A 24,847-nucleotide genomic window follows, 5' to 3' on the forward strand; every position below is an offset into this window, starting at 1 on the left:
TCAGACACAGATTATAGTGTCAGGATGGTCCAGATATCTCTTCTTAATCTGTAGAATTTTGAGAGGTTCATCCAAGAATTGGGTCCATTTCTCTAGTGTTCCAAGTGCTTAACAGATGGCTGGTCAAAACATCTGGTGGTCTCAGTGTTGGCATTTCTCAGTCTCTGTACATGAATTGATGTTCAGAACAGCAGAAGGTTTTGACAGTATTTGTCATCTTGGGGTGAAGGGTACTGGTAAGATAGCTCAGCATCTCTCTAGTATCAAGTAATACTTAGAAACTAGTTTACCCCTTCAACAGAGACTTCCTCTACACTTTTGTCCATTTTCTTCCCACATCTTACCCCTGAATAAGGACAAAAACAATGTTGGAATGTGACTTTTCTAATCCATATTTTCTGATTACTTTCTCTTCCCTTAACACAACACCAGCTGTACCGCCGACTCTCAGAAGTTCTGTGCTTGAATGATGAGACCATGGTCCTGAGCGTCTTCATAGGAAAAATGTAAGTGTTTGGCTTGCCATCAGCAAGAGTCCCTTGCAATCCTGTTGCAACTGTAAAATGTGATCTTGGCATTATGCTGCCAGTGCCTTGGTATTCTAGCATTGATCGTTTGCGTCAGAAAATTGTGCATTTGAGTGTGTGACAAGCTGTGCTTAGAGATATGGCCCGGCCCCAGAGCATTCCAGGCTTGTACAGGCAAGGATTTAATTTTGTTCATGTGGAATCTCATCTCTAGCTTCTGGAATCACCGGTGAAACCCTTTCATGGCATTAGCAAAATGGACCTCCCTCCCGCCCATGATTGGTGCTCAGCCTCTCACCCAATCACCCAAGGATGCCCAGAGTGGGCATTCACTTTCTGGTGCTGATTTCCACTAGATGCCCCCCTCCCAAGGAGGAGAGCCTCACTTTTAAAACAGGCTTTTCTTATCACTAAGCATCACACCCTTTGAGAGCCCTGAATCTGCAAAATGGAGTGCTATTTGAATTGTCTTCAAAGTTGGAACTCCTAATTGGCCCTTTTGTGTTTGTTTTGTTTTCGTTTTTGTTTTTTTAAGTTATGCCCCTTTGTTCACATTTTCCCCTTTTTTAGGAGCTCAGTATCTCAAAGCACACACTAGGAGCCAAATATTTTACCCAGGGCTGTGTGCAAAGTGACATTTTGCCCCCTTCCAGCCATTCCAGTCCTAAACACTCATATCCATGAGCTGGTTAATAATTTAAGATGCACAAAACAAAGGGGGTCTAAAGGACTCTGCCAGCCAAGAACCCGGAAGCAAGGGCTACTAGAATTCTGCAGCTGACAGTGGATGGTGCAGGTGCAGAATTGCATACGTCTGCATGTTATCACTGCCGCAGAAATCTCTTACCCTTGCTGCAGAAATCAGCCCTGGAGTGCCCCAGAATTCCAAGGGCCTGGGTATGGGCCAGTGTAGCTTTGGAACCAAGTAGTGAAGATTATCTGAAGGATAATTTTTCTAGTCAACCAAATGTAAGTACGGAGATTTTATACCCATTTTTTGTGGTTGTGATGTCTGTGAATTGGTGATGCAGATGTGTGGTGACTCTTGATGGATGATTTTCTTCTTCTCCCAGCCCTCAAGGAAACCAGGCAAATCAAAAGTATCTCCTGCTTTTTTTCTTCTTTTTGTCCTCCAGCATCACCAACCTGAAGTACTGGGGCCGCTGTGAACCGATCACTTCTAAGACACTACAGCTTCTCAATGACCTCTCCATTGGATATCCTTTTTCCAAGCTGGCTTCTCTGCACAGCAGGAACTGTGGCTTGCCACATTCTTAGAAATCATGGCCTCCTGCTCTTTCCACTTTCATTTAGTTTTTATGTGTGCTCAGGTATCCTACATTCTCCTGGGAGCCAAAGGCAGCACCCATACAGAATCGAGGGATAATTCCAGATGCCAAATGTGAGCCACCCCATGACAGTTTCTACAGATTTCTCCCTGGTTATCTCTAAGATCCAGCAGATCAGTATACACTCCGTAGCCAATATTTTTGCATCCTCCCAGATGCAGAGTCCATCTTGATTATTTGTCAGCCTTTTGGTAGAAGCCACCTGATTACAAGCTCTGCAGTAAAAGTAGTGGCTGCACTCCTTCTTGACTTGGACTAAGTCTGCCATAAAGTTTGAATTGCTGAGACAGACTTCCACCAGCAGGGGTCTGCAAGAGACTAAACCCTATAAAAATGAGTTACTTTGGGGTGCCTGGGTGGCTCAGTGCCTTCGGCTCAGGTCATGATCTCAGGGTCCTGGGATCGAGCCCTGCATTGGGCTCTCTACTCAGTGAGGAGCCTGCTTCCCTCTCTCTCTCTCTCTCTGCCTGCCTCTCTGCTTAAAAAAAAAAAGAAAGAAAAAAATGAGTTACTCTTTTCTCAGTCATCCCAAAGATTGTACATAGCTAGTACCATTCTAAAATGCAGAGGACAAAACTTTATTCACCACACACAGTGGGTGCCTGAGGCAGGGATTTGGGGCTTAATTCCCTGTTAGAAGCACTAGTGAGAGAAGCTACCCTAGAATATTCATGATTCTTGGGGGAAACTGCTGGGTTTTATCTCTTTTCTTACAGATGGGAGTTTGGAATGGGTATTCTGTCATTGATCAGTTAAATACCACTTAGAAGAGAACACATCTTTTTTGGCAGGTGTCATATTCAAGTGTTTAAGGAAAATAAGAAAATCTGGGTATGGAAGTCAAAGGCAGGAAAGAAACTGCTTGCTTTATCCTAGAAAGCTGCATTCTGCATTAGAGATGCCTTATTTGCACACACTTTCCTTGACCTTCTCTCTTTGTCTTCACGTACAGCAGTGTAAGGAAACTGGTGAAGCTTAGTGCGGTACAGTTCATGCTGAACAATCACACGGTGAGTGCTTCGCTCCTCCCAGCTCTCCTCTCCTGCCAGCCACACGTGCTTCCTCCACAGCCATACACAGGAGATGTTCTCAGTTGAGGCCCACAGTGCCTCCCCAGCCAGAGACTGCTCCCTGACTCCCTTCACACCACCAGATCACACTCCACAGACATCTGAGTGGCTTCCTGAGAGCGGGGTGATCGGGGTTACGATGACACTGCCTACAACTATTCATGCAAAGATAAATTAGTTGTAGACAACAACTCATACTCTTAAGAATGACAAGATAGTGAAGTGTGTAAACCTGGCGATTCATAGACCTGTACCCCTGGGGATAAAAATACATTATATGTTTATAAAAAATTAAAAAGATAAAATTAAAAAAAAAAAAAAAGAATGACAAGATAGCCATATAGCCATTAGCTTGAAAAGGCTCAGTAACTCTGAAATTCCTGGCTTGCCTGTGCCCATGCTTTACCTTTTTAACTTGTCTTCTTTTCTTTGAATAGAGCGAGCACTTTTCGTTTCTGGGCATTAACAATCAGTCCAATCTGACAGACATGCGGTGTCGGACTACGTTCTACACAGCACTTGGGCGCCTCCTCATGGTGGATTTAGGTACTGCAGTATACCCTAGAGGCTCGGCAGCAGTCTGGCGCGGTGTCAATTCTTACTTGAGCACAGAAAACTAGATGTGGGGGAGGTCTTTCCTGTTGTTTCAACAGTAACAGAACTCTCTGAAATAAGTCTGGTTTCACCAAGAACACATCATGCTATCATGGTCCCTGTAACTGGAAGAGAAGAACAGTATGTGCCAGAAGTTTCCTCTGATGTGCAGTGGGTTTAAAACCTATTCATATTTCTTCTCTGAAAGTTAGGAGAATTTAGAGTCCTAAATGCACCTTGTTGGCCAGGTAAACCCTCCACCCCAAATGAAGGCACAATCCACCTAAGACCATCAACAGAATCTTCCTTTCACTAGCACTTGTGAACCCACAGGGCTGAAGAAACTTGCTAGCTTTGCTGTGATACTAGCAGTTTTGGGTCAACTAATGACTGAGACTTAGTGCTGCCATCCTCATTTTGAGCTATTTAAGTTTCATCCTACCACATAACATTACAAAACCTTCTTGCTTTATGGAAGATGGGTGAAAAGAGAAGCATGAAGAGAGCCTCCACAAGCACCCGATTCAAGTATGAGTCTCATCAGGTTCTCATACACCAGACTCAGTCCTTTCTTAGCTGACTGTTAGCTCTCACTTAAGGAGAAGTAGATAAAAATGTAGTATCTTATACACATCTAAAGCTCTGGGTTTGTGGCTTGGTGTCGAAAAACAGTGTGGACGTCCATGCAATGGATGATTTCTGCCTTCTTCTAGATTAAAAATGATCTATTTACATTTCATTTTGAAATTACTAATAATACCCATGGGGTATATGGTAAAGGGGCCTACTTGAGTTATCCTTGGGTCTGTTCGCCTGTCATACTATCTTATCTTCCTTGCATACACAGCTTTGTATTTTTTATACTGGAGTCACAGACTAGTTGTTTCCCTGGCAGGAGAGGATGAAGATCAGTACGAGCAGTTCATGCTCCCACTCACGGGAGCATTTGAGGCTGTGGCCCAGATGTTTAGCACTAACAGTTTCAACGAGCAAGAGGCAAAGGTGAGTCCTTCACCCACTGGTTGACCAGCTTCTGCTTTCCGGCAACCCCTGACAGAGACTGGATTAGCTAGCACTGAAGAAAATAATGTTCATCCATACATTTTCCACGGATTTCACTTTGTATATAATCTCTTGGACTCCTGGGGTTTTGAGATGGAAGAACCAGTAGATGAAAATCTAAAGTCTTTTATTTTTATGCTAAAATTTGTAAATGTGTTCTCTAAGCCGCACTTAGGATTTTTTGGTCTACATTTTCAAATGTAATAACGTGGTTATTTCTAACGTAAAGTTATTTTATGTTTTCCTATTACCTTTTTAATCTCTGTTGTATCTTCCGTATTGTGTTCCCCTTTCATTTTTAATACTGCTTATTAGTGCTTTCTTTTGTTCTAGATCAGTCCTGCCAGAGATGTATTTATTAGTCTTTGCAAAAATAATAGTTGGGTTTTTTGGGGGGGTTTTTTGTTTGTTTTTTTTTTTTTATTTATTTTTTCGCTTTGTTTAACCTCTTGTATCTGTATTTTCTATTTCATTTTTTTCTTGGGGTTTCTCCTTTGTTGTTCTTTTCAGCCCTCCTTTCCTAATGTAAGTGTTTAAAACTGTAACTGTCTCTTTAGGCCTCTAGGTATATCATTCCACATGTTGGTTTTGGATGTTGGTTCTTTTTAATTGTTAAAAAAAACATGTAACGTAAAATTTACTAGCTTAACCATTTTTAGTTATACGGTTGAATAGTATTAAGTATGTTAATGTTGTTATGCTCTAAGCCTCCGGTTTTTATATGTAACATTTTCATTATCATTCAGTTCTTTGTATTATTTAATTTCCATTCAGATCTCTTCTTAAATGAGAGGAGTCATTTAGAAGGCTTTGTGAATTTCCATGTATGTGGAATTTTAAAGTTATCTTTAGTTATTGATTTTGGCTTTCAGAATGATTATTTCTTGATTTTGTTCTCCCCATCTTCACACACACCTGTTCTTATCTATGTAGGTCTCTGCACCAAAACCAGAAGACACTAGGCTATTAGTATTTGTAGGACTTTTCTCGCAGTGTTCATAATGACACTGAGGCTGAATTACAGTCACCTAATAGCCAGGACTATGGTCCCAAAAATGCCAGGCTATACCTAATATTCTAAAATTCTGTTTTCATCTTTAGAAAGGCTCTCAGTTTTCTGTCTCCAAATCATCAGGGAAGTCAGAGAGCAACACTACTTTGTCCAGCTCTCTCTCCTCTTTATACCAGTGTCTTGAGATAGGCGCCATTCAAAGCTGTTAGTGTGGAGCGCAGCGGTAACTTGAGCTTGAGTACCAGCGGGTTCCAGGGATAACTGAGGGGGATCAGTGAATAGCCACCCTTTCCCTCATCACTTTAGTTCCATACAAAGCAAGTAAAATTTATGAAAAGAACTATTTTGACCATGAGCTATAAGCATGATCCATGTCTTTGTTACACTTCATGCAATAAGTCTCTAGAGTGACCATGTCTTAGATTTGAAAATAGTTTATGTATTAGTTTAGGAATAGAACTTCGCTTAAAACAGGCTGTTATGTTAGCAGAAATGCAGTCATTTTTGACCAATGAATCAGGGCATCCATATGTGCCATGTCCTTGAGCCTAGTGATGACTTAGTTTTTCAAGGCAGTTTAATTGCTGTTCAGGGCCCATAAGACAAGTAAAAGTTCTACTGAGAAAAAGCATTGGATTTGGAGTCTTGATGGTATGAATCTTAACCCTGGCCCTCTTGCCACCTAGCCTTGTAATGCTGGGCATGATATCTGACCTCTTAGGCTGCAGTCTCTTCTGTAAAAGTGTCCTTCACAGCTCCAGGGTTGACAGTCTTATTTCCAGGCACCCCAGCCAGAGGGGCGGGTAACCTGTAGGCTTCTTTGTCCTCCTCCCAGCAGGGTCTGCAGTTGATTTCCTGTGGCACTAGGGCCTTTGTAATTAGTTGTGGGACCAACCTTTAGGATATATATTCCTTCTCCCCCTTCTTGTGTAAACGTTTTGGCCATTTCTTCTTTTTTTCTAACTCTTCTTGAATCGAGCTTTTTTGCTTTTCCATTTTTTACATAATGAATGATCACATTAGTGTCTTAAAACTTTATCAACCTGTTTTTGCTGTGATGGACCAGGAATCACTGCTTTTTTTGTACATAACAAGCTTCCAAAACTAATTTTCCAAGTGAAAAAGATTGCATCGTAGTGTGGAAGAGATCAGTTCAGAATATCTGGGAAGGAGTATTTGTTGAGTGGTGGAAGAATTTGATTACACATTGGTGAAATCCCCACCAAGTGGTTATAGGTTTGGTTTTTCTTCTATTTTAATATATTTTTGCCTTCTACTACAGCGAACTCTGGTTGGCCTCGTAAGAGACCTGAGAGGGATAGCTTTCGCCTTCAATGCCAAGACCAGTTTCATGATGCTGTTTGAGTGGATGTATCCTAATACAGACCAGGAAGGCCTGCCACTGAAAGCCCTAACTGGAGTGCGGATGGGCGGTGGAGTCATCAGGAAAGGGAGAGGGAGGGGGAGGATGAAGGAGGCAACGAAGGCGAAGGGTTTCCCCAAAGACCTGCCCTGTGTCTTGTTAGCTGCTATTTCACAGTGGCTTAATGGCAGAGGGCTGCCTGCTTGAGTCAGACAGACAGGCAAACGAATGAGGTTGTTTCCCACGTTCTGTTCTGGGTCCCACGTATAAATGCCTGTGGAACTGCTGCACATGAAGTTTGCTACAGTCAGGAGAAAGAGACATTTCAATCTGCCAAAAAAAGATAGCTTTCCTAGGAATGAGAAAGTCTGACCTTGAATTCATAACCTTGAACAAATCCTTTCAAAGCTGAGTGCCTCTGTTTCTCCAATAGTTATATAACAGAAATAGCTTATTTCCTATCATGTCACAGAAGGGAAAAGAAGATAAATTAACAATGTGAGACACATTATGCTCTTTGGGACCAAGTCATTATGTAAATGGCAGTGCATTATTAAATGCTTGTTACAATTTCAGGAGCATACAGTCACTGTAGCACCTTTGGGTGAAAAAGACTACAAGATTAGCAAGCAGGAGACAGGCAGGTGGAGACTTTCATTGGACAGTTTGTGCTTAACCAGCGCAGAGAGATTACTCTCAGTTCGATACCTTTCTGGATTTAGAATTCTTCCTTAGCTTTTCACTTACAGATACCCATCCTACATGCCAATTCTCCAGCGGGCAATTGAGTTATGGTACCATGATCCAGCCTGTACCACTCCTGTTCTCAAGCTGATGGCTGAATTAGTTCATAACAGGTAAGCTGGATGGAGATTTTCAAAAAATACAACTGCCCTTTGATCTGAGAAGATTCTGGAACAATCTCGTGTTTGGGCAGACTGTAGAAGATAGTAAGATTCACTGCTTTCAGAATTTGAAAAACGTCTCTAAAAGTTAATGTGTATATGTTTTTGTTTGTTTGGAAGAAGGCTGTTCCAGCCGCACAAAGTCATAGCTGCTTCAGGAAGTAAGTCACTTTGGAAAGAGTTAAGATAACCCATTTTTACGAGAGGTGAATCTGGCAACCTATACTCCCAATTTCCCCGCCCATATATAAAACTTGACATTTAGTAATTTCAAAAAAGACAATTGAGAGTGAGGCCAGACGTATATGAATAATCCATTTTTAAGAAAGGTGTCTGTTTGGCAAAGTGCAGCTGGATGGGTAATGATTTACTTAAGAAGAAAGTAAGGCAGACTTCCAAAATACCAAATCTTAAATTTGCCCAAGAATTTAGGGATGGAAGAAGAGAAAAATCCACCCCCTTGACTTCACTAGAATTGCGGGACCGTGTATCTGCCCCTCATGGCACTCCTGAGAGGAAAAAAAAAAAAAAATTTTTTTTTTTAAGATTTTATTTATTTGTTTGACAGACAGAAATCACAGGTAGGCAGAGAGGCAGGCAGAGAGAGGAGGAAGCAGGCTCCCCGTGGAGCAGAGAGCCCAATGTGGGGCTCGATGTGGGGCTTGATCCCAGGACCCTGGGATCATGACCTGATCTGAAGGCAGAGGCTTTAACTCACTGAGCCACCCAGGCGCCCCGAGAGAATTTTTTTTTTTTTTTTAATTTGATAGAGATCACAAGTAGGCAGAGAGAGGAAGGGAAGCAGGTTCCCTGTTGAGCAGAGAGCCTGATGCGGGGCTTGATCCTAGTAACCCTGAGATCATGACCTGAGCTGAAGGCAGAGGCTTTAACCCACTGAGCCACCCAGGCACCCTGAGAGGATTAATTTTTAAAACTACTTTAGTGAGGGAGTAGGTAATACTCAAAGAGCCTAGAGCCTCTACTCTCTGCCAGCCACTTTCCTAGCTGTTGTGCCAGACAAAACCCCCTCCCCTCTTAGATGTTACGTTCTGGGAGAACAAATAGTAAAACAAGCATGGAAAATCATTTCAAATAGTGATAAGTGCTGTGAAGAAAAAAGTTAATAAAATAGAGGAATTGAAGGTGAGGAGGGTCAGAGAAGCAACCTGTCAGAGAAGGTGATATTTAAGCTGGGATCTGAACGACAAAAGAGACTCTGATAGCCCTGCAAAAATAAGGAGAAAGAGCATTCTAAACTGTGAAAATAACTACAAAAGACCACCGTCCATTCTAGCGGAGCCTACAGCTGAAAACAGCTACAAAAGCCCTTAGACGGGATGAGCTCCCTGGGACTGGAGACAGGAAAATGCACTGGTTGGAGCACAGTGGATGTGGGAGGCCATAGGAGGGGAGGAGTCAAAGGCAGGTGGAAGCCCAGCCCTGTGGTGACTTAGTACAGCAGCAGTGAGGAAGGCACACACGTTCTTGTGCCAGCGGGAAGCTGCCAAAGAGTCTGAGGCACGGGATCACAGGGATCTTGTTGACAGTACTGAAAGATACCCCTCTATCACGTGAGGAAGGAAACTCTAGAGGGGCAGTAGTGGAAGCAGAAGAACATAGAGGAATTGGATAGATTCGGGGCATGTTATGTAGTGCTAGACCTTGATGGATCCAACGTGGGGAGGAAAGGAAAGAAGGGTCAAGGAGGATTCCTGAGTTTGAGGCTTTAACCAACTACAGTCAGTAAAAGTCCCAACTAGCAGCTCATTAAAAGGTGGCACAAAGCAAAGAGGGGCTCTGGTTCAGTGGACAGTCAGGAACCCAGAGCCCAAGTTGTTTAAAACACTTGTCTCACCCATTTTCTCTAGTAGCAGCACCAGTCCCTTCACCTCTTTCCTTTTTATCAAGGGGTAACAGTGCTTGTACCCTCCCTTGGTTGCCACTGAAGCTATAAAGGTAAAGGCAGGTTAATGTCTAAAGGGCTGATTGAGTACTTCTAAGAAATGACTATTGCAGAAGCCATATTTTAACCAAAGTGGAGAATTTTAAGAGAGTAGTTTCATCTTCTGCCTCACTTCCATTTCTTCTAAATGTTTTCAGTTTGAGAAGCAGAACTTGAGTCTAGCAGGTCAGTCTTCAAGATAGAAGCTCTGTCACTAACTAATACCTTTGACTTGGTTATTCTGCATTAGGATAGGTAATCTGCACATCTTAGTGCAAAAAGAATCACCCAAGGTACTCAGATGAGAGCCTGAGTACTACAGTTTTCTAGCAGCATACCTCTGACTTTCTCTGCCTCTGCGTTCTCTGCTCAGATCCCAGCGACTACAATTTGATGTCTCTTCCCCCAATGGCATCTTACTCTTCAGAGAAACCAGCAAGATGATAACAATGTATGGTACGTGCTTTAGAGGAGGATAACCCCGGGAGGGAATTCCAGCTCAGTCACCACACTGTATGCAGTGTAGGCAAGCCCTGGCACCAGCCAGGATGATATTATAAGGCCAGCTGGCACTGAGGGCCTACCAGTAGGAGGGTTGAGCTGATGACCTAAACTATCAGTAATAATGTGGTTTTATACATGTATATGTCACATGTCTGTCTACTCAGGCAATCGCATCCTGACACTAGGAGAGGTCCCAAAGGATCAGGTCTATGCACTGAAGCTCAAGGGCATCTCCATCTGCTTCTCCATGCTGAAGGCAGCCCTTAGTGGGAGCTATGTCAATTTTGGAGTCTTCCGTCTCTATGGAGATGATGCCCTGGACAACGCCCTCCAGACCTTCATCAAGCTGCTCCTCTCCATTCCCCACAGTGACCTCTTGGTAAGCACTAAGCTTTGCTGACAAGATCTGAGCCCCTCATCGTATTCAGGTGTTTTTGTTTTGGGGTTTGGCTTTTTGGTTGTTTTGCCTGACACTGTGGTTGAATGTTTCTCTGGAGAACTATAAACTAACTCGAACTAGCTCTTTTGTCTTCCCATCTGAAGGGAACTGAGCTGTTTTATTTAAGATCTTGCTCCCTTTTGGGGTGCCCAGATGGCAGAGTCAGTTGAGCATCCAACCCTTGTTTTCAGCTCAGGCCCTGATCTCAGGATCATGAGATCAAGCCCCATAGCAGGCTCTGCGCTCACCGGGGAGTCTGCTTGAGATTCTGTCTCCCACTCTTATTTTCATTTCTTAGAAGTACTAAATCCCTCTCGTGCTTTCTCTCTCAAATAAATAAATCTTAAAAAAAAAGAAAAAGAAAGTCTTGCTCCCTGCATATTGAGGTGCACAGTGCCTAAGCAGATTTTTGTCCTCTTCTCCTACAGGACTATCCCAAGCTCAGCCAGTCTTACTATTCACTACTGGAAGTCCTGACCCAGGACCACATGAACTTTATTGCAAGCCTGGAACCTCACGTCATCATGTATATTCTCTCTTCCATTTCTGAAGGACTTACTGCACTTGGTGAGCACCTGGATTGGTTGCTTTTTACCTCTTAACAGAAAGAGAAGATTTTGCTCTTGTATCCAAAAGTATATGTTTGTATGACTCATGGATATATTCTCATCCAGAAATACTTACTGACCCTATCCTGAGGACCAAGCACTGTGCTGGGCACTAAGGATACAGTAATTATTAATAACCACAGCCCTTGTCCTTTAGGAACTTTTTATTTCGTAGATTAAACAGGTCGATAAGTGCCTGTTTACTGCACTTATCTACTTCTGCACCACAGTGGGGCTGAGGAGGGAGTGCTGTGAGAGCTGTGAGGAAGAACACCTACGTTCCTGGTTTTGAGCAAGTGGGGTAAAACAAGGCTAGCCAAAAGCACTGATGAAAAACCATGGGCCAGAAAGCTGCACAGGCATTAGCAGGTTAGTGGGGAGGCTTCCTAGCAGGAGGATCAGCAAGTACTAGCACCTGCAGGCAAGAGAGAGTCCGGAAGGCCAGATAACTGATACACCGGTACAGAGGACCCACTGCTACAGGGGAGCCCAAGGGAGGTGGGCAGAACAAATCCGAAGACCAGGCAGGGGCCTTATACTGTGGAGGGAGGCTGTGGAAGGCACTCCCACAGGCAGCTGCATGGGTTTTTCCTCCTCCACCTGGCTCCTGCCAACCCTTTTGTCCTAGGCTACCTTCGACCAGTCTCAGTAGGTATGCACGTATTCAGAGAACAAAATACATGTTTTTATATTAAGCTGAGCAAAACAAATAGGAAGATTAAGTCAACTGTAAAAAATCACAATATATTGCAAGTGCACACAGAATGACTTTTGGATTAACTGCTGTGGTGAGTTACACCTCCGTGCCCCTGCTTTGACTGGCATTGACGTCCAGCACGGTGCAGACCCATACCTGGGACAGTACAGCCAAGGGCTCCAACCCTGCTGTTTTATAACTTCTTGAAAATTGAGGGACCTCTGTGTAAACAGAAACAGAAGGGTTGACTCTTTTAAGGGCTCATCCCTTTGTCCTCTGGCTTGTGCCTCATTTGTGCCTCACCTCGTCAGAGCTCTGTCTGCAAGCTGTGCTGCGGTGTCCCCTTTGTAAAATGTGTAGATGAGTCTGCAGCTCCCCCACCCCCGCCAGGCCCGCCATGCTCCCTGCAGAATGCTTCATAGATAAAGGATAGGGTACCTCTAACAAACTCGAAATTTCAGGAGGCTGTATGAAGCTGGCTTTAATGGCCTCCCCCAGTAACTCGGACTTTTGGATTCTTATCACACCTTGTCCAGTTTTGAGCAGTGTGATCTGGAGGCAAGTCATATAACCTCTCTAAACTTTGGTTTATTTGTTAAAATGGAACAACTACCTCCCAGAGTTCTCAAGAGGATAAATTAGAGATAATATCTATAAAATCCTTAGCATAGTATCTGGCACAATAGAAGTACTTGCTGTATGTAAATTATTCACTATTTTTTATGAAGCAGAAGATAGACATCTCCACCACATTGAGTCAGTAATGTCAATATTATTAATGCATGTTGTCTATTACCACATGCTCACTTTCAAACTTAGAATTGGACCTTGTTATATGATGAGGGTGAGAAGTTAACAGAAAGCACCCAAGCACAGGCCTTGTCTGAGCTGGGGACAGTTCCCTGACTGCCGGGGTACTTCTACCTCTTCTACCTGTGCCTCTACTGGAGCTCAGCTAACTGCAGTCCCTTAGCTGCCCACATCACCATCAGCAGCTCCATACCCCTGCTGAATTCACCTCTGCGCTATTTATTCCAGACACCATGGTATGCACAGGCTGCTGCTCTTGTCTAGACCACATCGTGACATACCTCTTTAAGCAACTGTCACGGAGCACCAAAAAGAGGACGACACCCTTGAACCAGGAGAGTGACCGCTTTCTGCATATCATGCAGCAGCATCCAGAGATGATCCAGCAGGTAAGAAACATGAGCATCAGGCGGCCGTGTGGGGGTCCTGCAGTGCAAGAACCTCTCTGAGAGAGGAAAGGGCAAGCAAAACGTGGAGTCCTATCTCACCAGCCTCATGCTGCCGAAAAACTGCAATGCCGAAAAATTATTCATGCCTTAAAATTGCAGTGGATTTTGAGTTTGCTGTAATCATCAGATGTTTTAAAGATCTGGAAAAAAACAAGTTCTGAATTGCTTTTCCAAGTGTCACACCAACCCTTGAGCCTTGGACATGACCTCCTTCTACAACAATGGCCAGGCTCACCCGTTGCTGTAAATGGAACGTGAGTTAGCAGTTTCCAGTTGTAAAGCTTGTACTCCCATTTGCAGAATGGGAACAAGAATACAGGATAAAAGGAAATAACTGACCACACAGAGATCAAACCATATATTTGCCATAGCTTTATTTGTGTGAGGCATCTTTCTAGAAGTAAGATTTGCAAAAATATACTAGATAAAAATAGATAAGGAAATGGGATCATCAGAATATTACAAAGCTGTCTCCTCTGAGACAAGTACCTGGGAGCTGTAGTGTAAAGGGATTTTGCCTACTCTGATCACTGTTTAACCCATCCCATTCTCCACAAAAATCAGGGTGAACATGGAAGATCCGTTTTTAAAGGAATTGTCAAACCATTTAAAGAACAGGACAGGAAATACCTTAGAAAATTTAAGTTGTAATAGATTATTAAAATAAAACTTCATAAACTATTTGCCTGGTTTACCCTAGACAGAAGAGGCCTTCAACCCAATGAACTCTTCTGTTTAGAATCTATAAGTCTGTCTCCTGTAGCTACACACTAGATCACTGCCTCAGATTCTGCATTTCCAGATGCTGTCCACGGTGCTGAACATCATCATCTTTGAAGACTGTAGGAACCAGTGGTCAATGTCACGGCCCCTACTTGGCTTGATACTACTTAATGAAAAGGTAAGAGAGCCAGCTCCATGGTGCCCAGAGCCAGAAGCATGGGTAAACACATGTTTGGCTATCATTTTCCAGGGCACTGTGAGAAACATTATAGGTATAAACGCCCCACGATGGTGAAACAGAGGAGAAAACAGCCCATTTTCTGAGCATGTACTGTTCATGCCTTGAATGGCACATAATCACTGAACTGTTAGAAGTCAGCATGTGTAGCAATTCAGACAAAGGATGAGGAAGTGTTACCAGGAGAGAGTATACCTGGAGAGCAGACCACCAATGACCTAAATTCTAGTTCCTGCTCCACCACAAACATAAGGAAGTCTAGAGATTCCTGTAGAAGAACCTGGATCAGTGGCACCTGGCTGATTCAGCTGATAGAGCATGTGACTCTTGATCTCAGGGTTGTGGATTCAAGCCGCACTTTGGGTGTAAAATTACTAAAAATCCTTTAAAAGAAAAAAAAATAGACCCTGGATCAGATGACCCTTAGAGTGTTTACAAATTTAAAACTCTGATTTTTAAGTAAGATGAACATACATGGTTTTGGAAGTAGTTACAACCAAGGTACCCCATTTGGGTAGGTAATTCCATGTCTTGGAGAACATCCCTTCAGTCCTGCAGATGAGGGAGGTCTAATCCCTGTCTCCTCTCCTTACCCTTTCTCACTCTTTGCCCCATAGTATTTTTCTGACCTAAGGAATAGTATCGTGAACAGCCAACCACCAGAGAAGCAGCAGGCTATGCATCTGTGTTTTGAAAACCTGATGGAAGGGATCGAGCGAAATCTTCTTACGAAAAACAGAGACAGGTGAGTGTAGAGGCCCTTCCGAGAAGTCCTAAGCAATTTCTCAAGTCATCGAACAGGGGAGACTCCTTGAGACTCATCTAGAGACCATCTCAAAGCAGTGCTGTCAGTAGAAAAGCAGGCCGTGTACTTACCTTTGAACCTTTTAGTAGCCACATTAAAAAGGGTAAAAAAAAAATGGACAAAATTCATTTTAATATACTGTATTTAACATATGCAGATAATATGTAATCCATATTTTAAAATTGAGAATTTTAACATTCTTTTTATTGTACTAAGTCTGCAAGTTCCTGTGTATTGTATACTTAACAAGGCATCTCAAGTCAGATGCTAAATATTCATTTGAAACACTTGATTTGTATTAAGAATTCATAAAATGTACAGTTGACAAAGTAGATTCCCATATTCAGGTATACCAGACATACTTAGAAGTTGTCTGGTTGTCAACTGAATATCAGGCTTTTTTGAATCAATGTTTAAGTCTTATTTAATTTTAATTAATTAGAAAAATGGCATTTTAATTTAAAATTAATTAAGGTACATCAGGGAACTGAATTTGAACTTACAGCTAATATGCATCAGTTCCTTGGTTGCACTGAGCACATTTCAAGGGCTCAGTGACCCTGTGGGTCGAGTGGCTACCATATTAGACAGCACAGCACTATACCACAGGTCTCCGGCGTAAAGCATTAAGTCAGCCTCATTCTCTTCGTGCCCTCAATTTGGAAGGGTTACTTCCCACCTCTGTCAGATGCCTTTTGTTTTGCCATGAGCCCATGGTGGCCCTCAAAGCCCCAGATTTGACCAGATCTCAAGGTCTGCCACAGGGTCATCACGTTGAAAGGGTTGGAGAACTAGTCCAGCTTTCCTTAAGGTCTGAAGACTGAGGTTAACTGACCTTAGAAACAGATTCATACATTCTGCCTCTCAGTAGCTGCTTCTCTGCCAGAAATGTTTTAGGCCAAGACCTTTCCCCTCCACACTCCTCCCCCAACCTACATACATCCCCTCTGCAGGTTCACCCAGAACCTGTCGGCATTCCGTCGAGAAGTCAACGACTCGATGAAGAATTCCACTTATGGCGTGAATAGCAATGATATGATGAGCTGACACCTTCTTGGACTCTACCTGTACAGAGCAGCGCCCCTTTGGTCTGGCCCAGAGGGGCAAAACAATTACAAGGGAGAGGGCCTGGCTGACCCTGGCTCCCTCCTCCAGGGGTGTGGGGAAAATGGCAAAGTCACCTGGCTACTTCCCAGGGAATAGGGGTGTGAATGCACTCACTAGGGGGCAGGGCACTGCTGGTTCCTGGGGGGTTGGGTGGGAAGGGTGGTGGGAGGAGATAGAGACACAAATGTGTGAGACTCCAGCCCCTCCTCCTGGGGCCACCCCAGGGGGTGGGGGGGGGATCCCCCAGTGTCCTGCCACAACCTGCCTTGTATAAACATGTACATTTTTTCATAACATTTTGAACAAGGTTTATATTGACTCAAGTTTAAAAACAAAAAGTGTGACTGAAAAATTTTTACAGAGTCTAGTGCACCAATGCTGATGTGAGGGGTTGTGTATGCGAGTGAGGAAAAAATGTGTATTCTGGTGGCCTGAAGCTTTACTGGACGAGGATGTGTGAACGTGCAGAGATATATTTAGTGACACAGTGTAGAGAGGCAAAAAAAAAAAAAAAAGTAAAAATTCCAAATGTATATTTTTTCTTATTGCCCTTTCCTTGCCCCCCAAATTATCACTTCCTGTTACTGTATTACCCTTGTTATTAGGAACTCTAAGCCATGTGGAGCACCATCCTTCCCCTTCAACCATAGATGCTGCCCTAGGTCCCATGGCCTCTTGCAGTGACAGCTAAAAGTGTTTGGTGTTCTTAGCTTCATCCTTTCTCCCACTTTGCTTATTCTCATCCTCAGACAGATGCCTCTTGCTTTTACAAGTCGGATGTAACTCTGTGATTTAGGGTTCTCAGTCTCTGTAAAGGTAGAGACCAGAGAGAAGGAATTGAGCCCTTTGCTCTCCTGGTGAGCGATTTGGAGGAGTCCACCAGAGGCCTAGCTGCGTGGCCGATAACTTTGAGTCTTCCCCAGCCCTTGAGGCAGTGTGTGTGGATGTGTGCGTGTGGATATTTATATACATACCCTGCACTCGTGAATGTATGAACTGGAGGGAGTTCCTGCAGTGGAGGGGTTCTTAATAACAAGGTCTGCCTAGCATGAAGTATTTAACAATCTCCCACCCCCTTAAAAATATACATTTTTATAAAATGAAAACCATAATAAATGTTTTGAATATTAAAAAAAAATTAACCTACAGAAGAAAATTAATGGAGAAAGCTATTTGCCTTGTACTTTTTCCACAATTGCTGCTGCTAGTTGTACGCATCTCTAGTTCAGCTCTTGCCCATGGGACACTCATCAATTAGGTTTTATCTTTATTTCTCTCCTCTGCCCCCCAAAACAAGCCTGTTAATTTTTTTTTCCTTCTCCTCTGGCGACTGTGTGGTGAATCCTTTCTTGCGTGATCAGGTTGCGGATAGACTTGTAAGGGTGTTTGCTGCATACAGTGTAAGCATTGTGACCGCCAATAAACTTCAATGGTTTCTACTGACCTGGCTTCAGCGATCAAGTCTAGTGTGTCTGTAGGGACATGTCTCACTCTAAACACACAGAGATGTTTGAAACATGCATTTGTAAGAGCCAGTGGATGACAGGTGCCTCTCACCCTTGCAAAATTAGCTTCTCATTCAATTAAGTCTGACTTCATTTCTTTTAAAAATACGATTGTTCTAATTGAGACAGATAGAGTTATAATGCTACTGTCCACAGCTATAAAGGTGAAGCCACGCTACCTCTTCTAGGTAATAACATGGCAGCCAGCAGAGAAGTAATAATTGCAGAAAGCCCAGTTTTGTGTTAATTTTTTTTTTTTTTTTTTAAGATTTATTTGTTTAAGAGAGTGCACAGGCGAGCAGAGGGAGGCGCAGAAGGACAGGGAGAGAAGCAGTAGAGAGTAAACATAGGGCTCGATCCCAGGACCGAGAGATAATGAAATGAGCCAGAGTCAAGTCTGATGCTCAACTGACTGAGTCACCCAGGGACCCCTTTGTTAATTTTCTGACCTCCGCTCCTCTTATGTGGGCTTGGCCTCATTCACTAGACCCTGACAAGTTCAAGGATAAGTTTTTTCCATATACTACTTTGCAGGCCTCATGGGCCAGAATTACCAAATGAAGAAAACTAGTTAATGAAGACTATTTCTCATCCCCATACTGTGTAGTATCTAGTTAGAAGAGAACTTAATTGCCAGGAACATTGTAACTGTACCTTGATGTGGATTTATATCCAATGAATCACAGGCTCTAGAGTGCTACTTAAAAAAAAAAAAAAAAAAAGATTTATTCACCTTAGAGTGTGTGTGCAAGTAGAGGGAGGGGCAGAGGGAGAGAACCTTCCAGCTGACTCCCTGTTTGCACGCACATGAGATCACAACCTGAGCCAAAACCAAGAATCATACTCAACTGACTGAGCTACCAAGGAGCCCTTAGGTGCCAGTCTTGCTCACCTTATCTAGATATCCTACTACCTTTGTTCACTGTTTCATTGTGGGGACTGTCTTGGTCCTAAGTTATTTTGAAGGCAAAAATTTGTCTTCTCATGGCCAGAAGGCATATAGAATTGAGTCATCTTGGCTAAAACGGCCTCTGAGCCTAAGAAAAATACAAAGTGTCAGTCTTCATTAATATGCAAAGCACTCCGGTCACATGCCCCAGTGACCTGAAATTGTAATTCTGTAGTAAATAAGATTTAAAAAAAAAAAACTTTCTCACAGGTACTTGAAGAACCCCCCTGTCCCCCAACTAAAGTGAGATGCTGCTTGATCAGCAAAACCCCAGACCACTCCTTTCCCTTCCACAAAAGCAATTTCAGAGGCAACAAATTCACCATAGATGGTGGCCTCCTTGGAGCAGCCGTGTGTGCAGTCCCGTCATGACAAACCGCAATAGTTAAAATCTATCATAACTACATCAGACTTTTTAAACAATGTAGCTGTTCTTTTTTTTTGACAGAAGAGGGGGCACCCAAAAAACAGCCAAGTAGGAAAACATTTTCTGGTCAATTTATCAGCAATTTAACATGATCCATCCTTTAAAAAGCTAGTTATCTTTAAACATTCGTTTCCCCCAAGAAGTCATGTGGAGGTTTTATTCAGTTAAAACAAGAGTCAATTAGTTTCTAGGCTGTCCTGGGTACTGTGCTAATCAAATCAAGTTGTCTTTAGACAGTGTTCCCTGACACAGACTGTCTTATGTAGACAAGACACCTAAAGTCTTTGTGGCAGATTACTAAGTTGTATTATGCATGTACAGGGTTCTTTTGGGGGTTGGGTTTTGGTTTTTGGTTTTTGTTTTGGTTCTGGCTTTTTGTTCTTGTTGACTGCCCAAATAAGGGTTCATCCCCACTAAAGTATAAATCAGACAGAGGAACAAAAATTTGGTCCTGAGTCAATTTTTTACATTTTTAGATTTAAGACATAATGACTTTCACCCAGTTGTTAATTTTCTAATGACTAGTCACAACCTACTAAGAAATAAGAGTTTTATATTCTTCAAACATGAACTTATTCTTAAGAATTTGTGGGGATTTTTTCCTTCCAAGTAGAAAAATGTTCTAGCGCCTTATGAAATTTCAACCACTTGCAGACACAGACCACTTTCCAAAAATACTCATGGTCATGAGGTAACAGGAATTGAGTGTAGAGAGCCAAAGTACCTCTCTGTATCCTGTTTGCCACCAGCCAGCACTTCCCTCACCCACGATTTTTAGCTAGATCTACAAACACACCTAAGTTGTTTCTAATGTTGCCAAAGTGCCAGAGCAAAAAAAGGAAAGCAAAGATGATTACAGGGAACCTGCAAAAGCCATATATCTGACAGAAAGGCCTTGAAAAATGTAAATGGTTATAACTTTTAAAGTCCTACTTTAGATATTTCAAAAAATAAACTTGAAAGAATAAAAATGTACATACCAACCATAGTCAGTACAACTGCCAAGTGCTAGGTGATATCTTAGAATTCTTGCCTCTCTAACTTGTCTCCAGGGTCCATTACATCTGTCTTGCGTTTTTTAGATACACTGGCATTCACTGGTCAGCCACTTTGGTGTATTTCAGAACAGTGGGTCAACTAAATAAATTAGCTGCCAGACAGTGGGACATCAGATGAGCAAAATGGAGGATGGAATCAAACTTAGAACATTATCCTCCTTCCCCAGAAAACCCTTATGGCTCTCAGGGCAGCCTCCTGACTGCTGTTGTCTGTCCATTCAGCAAATACTTAGAATCTACTTCAGGACAAATACTTTTCTGATGGTCAGCAACAGAGAAGGAAACTCAAAAGCACTCTTTGGCATAAGATCCCTCAACAGTAGAAACTGACTCCAAAACACAGTGAACAGTACCTGGTAACATATTTACAGAAGCACCGTACACAATTATATTTTTAACTGTTTGATAATGATGAAGACAGACTATTATAGATTTACACATACAGCATCACCCAATGAGCCAAACCACCCTATTACCAGTTACAAAGGAATGAAGAGTGACAAGAGGGCAATTTCCTTACCTCTGCTACTGGGTAATGGATTAAGTCCATGCATGTCTGGATTCAAGGTTTGGAGGACAACCAAACTCAGGGGGGAAAACTAATTGTCCTTATGTGATATTCATAGGGGCCACTATACAGAGTCTGATATAGGAAAGGGTGGGCGAATTTAAGAGCAATATTCTCGAAGTCAGAAAATCCAAGCTTTCACCTCTTAAAGACCGATTATACTGTGCTATGAAAGTTAAGCAAACTCTAGAAGCTGAACTAATTCAACTGGAAAATCAATGAGAATGCTTTTGACGAATATAGCAGACCATTATCGTTTCTATTTATCAGGAAGCCCATGCCCCACCCTTTTAACACCAGGCAGTCTGAGACAGGTGCCACAAACCAAATCAAGTTACCAGCTTTGCCAACCAGGCTACAAACGCTGCAACAGAGCCCTACCGTGCAACTAGACAAACTGCCACTACCATCTCTGCCTCCACATCCTACTTCGTGCCTTTTCCCGTCTGCACAACCGTCACCTCAGGCTGAATTTCCATGCCCTTTGCCCACCTACCCTTTCCATGACCCGAAGTAGAACCCCATTCGCTCCCTATTGTCCCTGTCCCAAGTCTTCTAGCCTGCTCAGGTTTATTTGAAATATTCCTAATCCTCACTCTCCCCGCCTCAGCAACCAAAATGTGCTCCTCGCGTGCGGGGACCAGCTGGTAAGGAAACCGTGGGGCTTAAGAGGTTGGACTAATCTGGGTGAAGCCCCAGCAGACAGGGCCCCCGGCTGCCTGTGTGAGGGAGCTAAACTCAATTGTTTGCACAAGCCCCTACTGAAAGGAAAAGAGCAGAAGTTGCTGACAACACCTCCCTGACCTCGCAACGGAAAAGGTGAAGCGTTCCCGCCCACGCGCATTTCTGCCCCAACAAACCGCCGCACCCCGGAAGGGGATCCGCGCGTTCCTTCCATCCCCGTTGCGTCTGCGCACAAAGGCTCTCTCGCCCGGCGCGTCGCCTCGGTGCCGTCGTTCGTCCCGCCTCCGCCGCCCTGCGCAAGCGCAGTCGTGTCCTAACGGCGTTCTCCAGCCCTTGGCTTCCGGGAGGGAGGGATTTTTTTTTTAATTATTTAATTTATTTATTTGACAGACAGAGATCACAAGTAGGCAGAGAGAGAGGAGGAAGCAGGCTCCCCACGGAGCAGAGAGCCTGATGTGGGGCTCGATCCCAGGACCCTGGGATCACGACCCCAGCTGAAGGCAGAGGCTTTAACCCACCGAGCCACCCAGGCGCCCCGGGAGGGATCGTTCTTGAAGAGGTCCCTGGATTCCCACCCAGCTGTGTGCCTGGTGGGGGATCGAACTCACGCGTACCGTGGCCTCAGCCAGTATCCGCGGTCGTAATCACAGGCACTGTTCAAGGACTTGGCCCTTGGCTGGGAAGGACTCAGTGGAGTGGGCAAACGGGCTGAAAAGAAGATCGTTGGCGACTCCGTGTACTCTTGGAATGCGGAAGGAGGGTCTCGCCCCGTCCTCCACGTCTAGCCCTTCGGAAGAAGGCAGGGAGGAACACTCAGGTAGTGCCAAAAGGCGAAGCACGAAACCTTGGACCTTTCTAGAAGCTGCAAAAATAGCACGGCCGGAGGGAAAAGTGTAGCTCTGTACGCGTCAGGTTGAGGGGTGGGGCACAAGAGTTTGGGGTTTGATCCTGAAAGCCTCAAGTTTCGGAGGCTACATCGCAGAGCAGACTAGTGACCAGTCTCGGTTGAACCTGTCAGCTAGTGGGTAATAAGGATTTGAATCAAGACAAGGTCTGTTGGCTGAGAGTTGAGAAACATTGGGGAGTTAGGGGGCGGAGCTTGGAATCAACAGACTTTGTTGCATGTGAAGAGGAAAGGCTGGAGGATTCTGATAGGATTCCCAGGTTCTAGAATGGGGCAGCGGCTGAGTCAAGACGGAGGAAGCATGAAACAGTATGGGGATGAGTGCAGAGTCCTCGGTGAGCTTAAATGGAACTCTGATCCAAGGAGACTTCCCTGCTCTTGGACAAAACATCAGAAAACAAGGGGGAACACTTTCCATTTTATAGAACAGACATCTCGCTGAGAGCAAAACCAGACAAAGACATTAAACGAAAAAAAAAAAAAGCCTTTAGACTAATATACCTCATAAACGCAAAACATCTTAAAATACAAACAAATTAAATCCAGGGATATATGAAAAGGGTAATACATTATGATCAAGGAATACAAGGGATAAATGTAATTAGCAGAATAAACAAAATCAAAGAGACGGGGCACCTGGGTGGCTCAGTGGGTTAAAGCCTCTGCTTTCGACTCAGCTCATGATCCCCGGGTCCTGGGATCGAGCCCCACATTGGGCGCTCTGCTCAGCAGGGAGCCTGCTTCCTCCTCTCTCTCTGCCTGCCTTTCTGCCTAGTTGTGATCTCTGTCTGTCAAATAAATAAATAAATCTTTTTTAAAAAAAGAGAAAATGCTGATCATCTCAGTAGATAAAGAAAAAGCACATGACAAGATTCAATACACCTGAAAATTCTCAGCAAATTAGGAATAGAAGGAAACATTCTTTACCTATTAAAAGGCATCTACAAAAAGCCTGCCACCAACAGAATTTAATGGTAAAGACTGAATATTACCCCTAAAGTCAAGAACAAAGAAAGGGTACCTCCTTTACCTCAATTTAACATTATACTTGAGGTCCTAATCAGAGCACATAGGCAATTAATTAATGGTGCACCCATCAAAAAGAAAGAAGTGAAACTGTTCAAAGATGTCTCAATTTCAGAAAGCTACCAGAACTAATAAGTTGAATTTACCAAATCACAAAATACAAGGTCAGTATAAAAAAAAAACACCTATTTCTATATGCTAAAAATGAGCTATTCGAAGATGAAATTTCAAAATATATAATACTTGTTCTAGCATCCAAAAAACATGAAATATGTAGGAATAAATTTAACATGATATGTATCAAATGTGCACACTAAAATCTATAAAACATTGCAGAGCACAATCTTTAAATCTAAACAAACAAATATCATAACATGTTCATGGTTTAGAGGACTCAAAATTGTGATGTCATTTCTCCCTAAATTGAACGATGCATTCAACAACATCCCAGTAAAAATCCCAGAAAGTTTTTTTTGTCAAAACTGGCAAGCGGATTCTAAAATTTATTTGAAAATGCAAAAAATCCAGGATAGCGTTTTTGAAATAGAAGAGCAGAGTTGGAGAGCTCACCTATCTGATTTCAAGATATACCATAATGCTACAGGAATCCATACTGTAGTGTTGGCACTAGGTCAGACAGGTCTATGGGACAGAAAAAAAGTCCAGAAATAGACTAACATGTACATGCTTAACTGAGTCTCAACAAGAGAGCCAAGGCATTTCAATAGAGAAAGGGTAGTCTTTTCCAAAAATGGCGTTGGAAGAACTGAGGATCCACCTGAGAGAAAAAAGAAATGAACCTCAACACTTACCTAAACTTTAAGTGGATCACAGATGTAAAAGTTCAAACTATAAGACTTCTAGGAGACAACTTAGGAGAAAACTTTCACGGCCTTGGGTTAAACAAGGATTTCTTCAAATACCAAACCCATGCACCATTAAAGGAAAAAAGTTTATTGGACTGCATCAAATTTTAAAATGCTCTTCAAAAGATGCCATTTTAAAAAATGAAAAGATAAGCCATGGGCAGGATTAAAAGATCTGTAATGCATATACATAACACAACATAGGTACTCAAAGTGTATAAAGAATCCCTACAATTCAGAAAGAATAATCGAAAATAGCCCAATTTTAAAATGGACCAAGTATTTAAAAAGGTATTTTGCAAAAGAGGATACACAAATGACTAATAAACTTCAAAAGATGCTCAACATCACTTGTTGTTAAATAAAAATAAACACGAGATGTCACACCATATGGTGTGACATCTCTTGATATATATATATATATATATATATATTATATATGTATGTGTGTGTAAACACACACTCACATCCACAGCATGGCCAAAATTAAGAAGACTTATAATGCCAAGTGCTGATGAAGATGTATGGCAATTGGAATTTTCATACATTGCTGATAGAAATGCAAAATGGCATAGGAATTTGGAAAATAATTTTACAGTTTCACATGAAGTTTAATATAGGCTTACAAAATGATCCAGCAATTCTACTACTAAGTA

At 42.8% G+C, this 24,847-nt stretch overlaps 1 protein-coding gene across 2 annotated transcripts in view; it reads left to right on the forward strand.

The window, feature by feature from the left end:
* The window catches only part of XPO7 (exportin 7), a 39,692-nt gene extending 22,045 nt beyond the window's left edge, over positions 1-17,647 (forward strand). For both annotated transcript variants that reach the window (XM_059371314.1, XM_059371319.1), the window contains exons 15-28: positions 433-506; positions 1,664-1,744; positions 2,823-2,886; positions 3,384-3,492; positions 4,436-4,542; positions 6,897-6,985; positions 7,727-7,834; positions 10,198-10,280; positions 10,493-10,707; positions 11,196-11,334; positions 13,111-13,271; positions 14,134-14,232; positions 14,910-15,037; positions 16,051-17,647. In XM_059371314.1, the coding sequence (XP_059227297.1) occupies positions 433-506; positions 1,664-1,744; positions 2,823-2,886; positions 3,384-3,492; positions 4,436-4,542; positions 6,897-6,985; positions 7,727-7,834; positions 10,198-10,280; positions 10,493-10,707; positions 11,196-11,334; positions 13,111-13,271; positions 14,134-14,232; positions 14,910-15,037; positions 16,051-16,144 (1,551 nt within the window). In that variant the 3' untranslated portion in view covers positions 16,145-17,647. The remainder of the gene's footprint in view (positions 1-432; positions 507-1,663; positions 1,745-2,822; positions 2,887-3,383; positions 3,493-4,435; positions 4,543-6,896; positions 6,986-7,726; positions 7,835-10,197; positions 10,281-10,492; positions 10,708-11,195; positions 11,335-13,110; positions 13,272-14,133; positions 14,233-14,909; positions 15,038-16,050) is intronic.
* The last annotated feature ends 7,200 nt before the right edge of the window (positions 17,648-24,847 follow it).

The sequence above is a fragment of the Mustela nigripes genome, chromosome 1 (genome assembly GCF_022355385.1).
Source record: "Mustela nigripes isolate SB6536 chromosome 1, MUSNIG.SB6536, whole genome shotgun sequence".
Taxonomy (NCBI): domain Eukaryota; kingdom Metazoa; phylum Chordata; class Mammalia; order Carnivora; family Mustelidae; genus Mustela; species Mustela nigripes.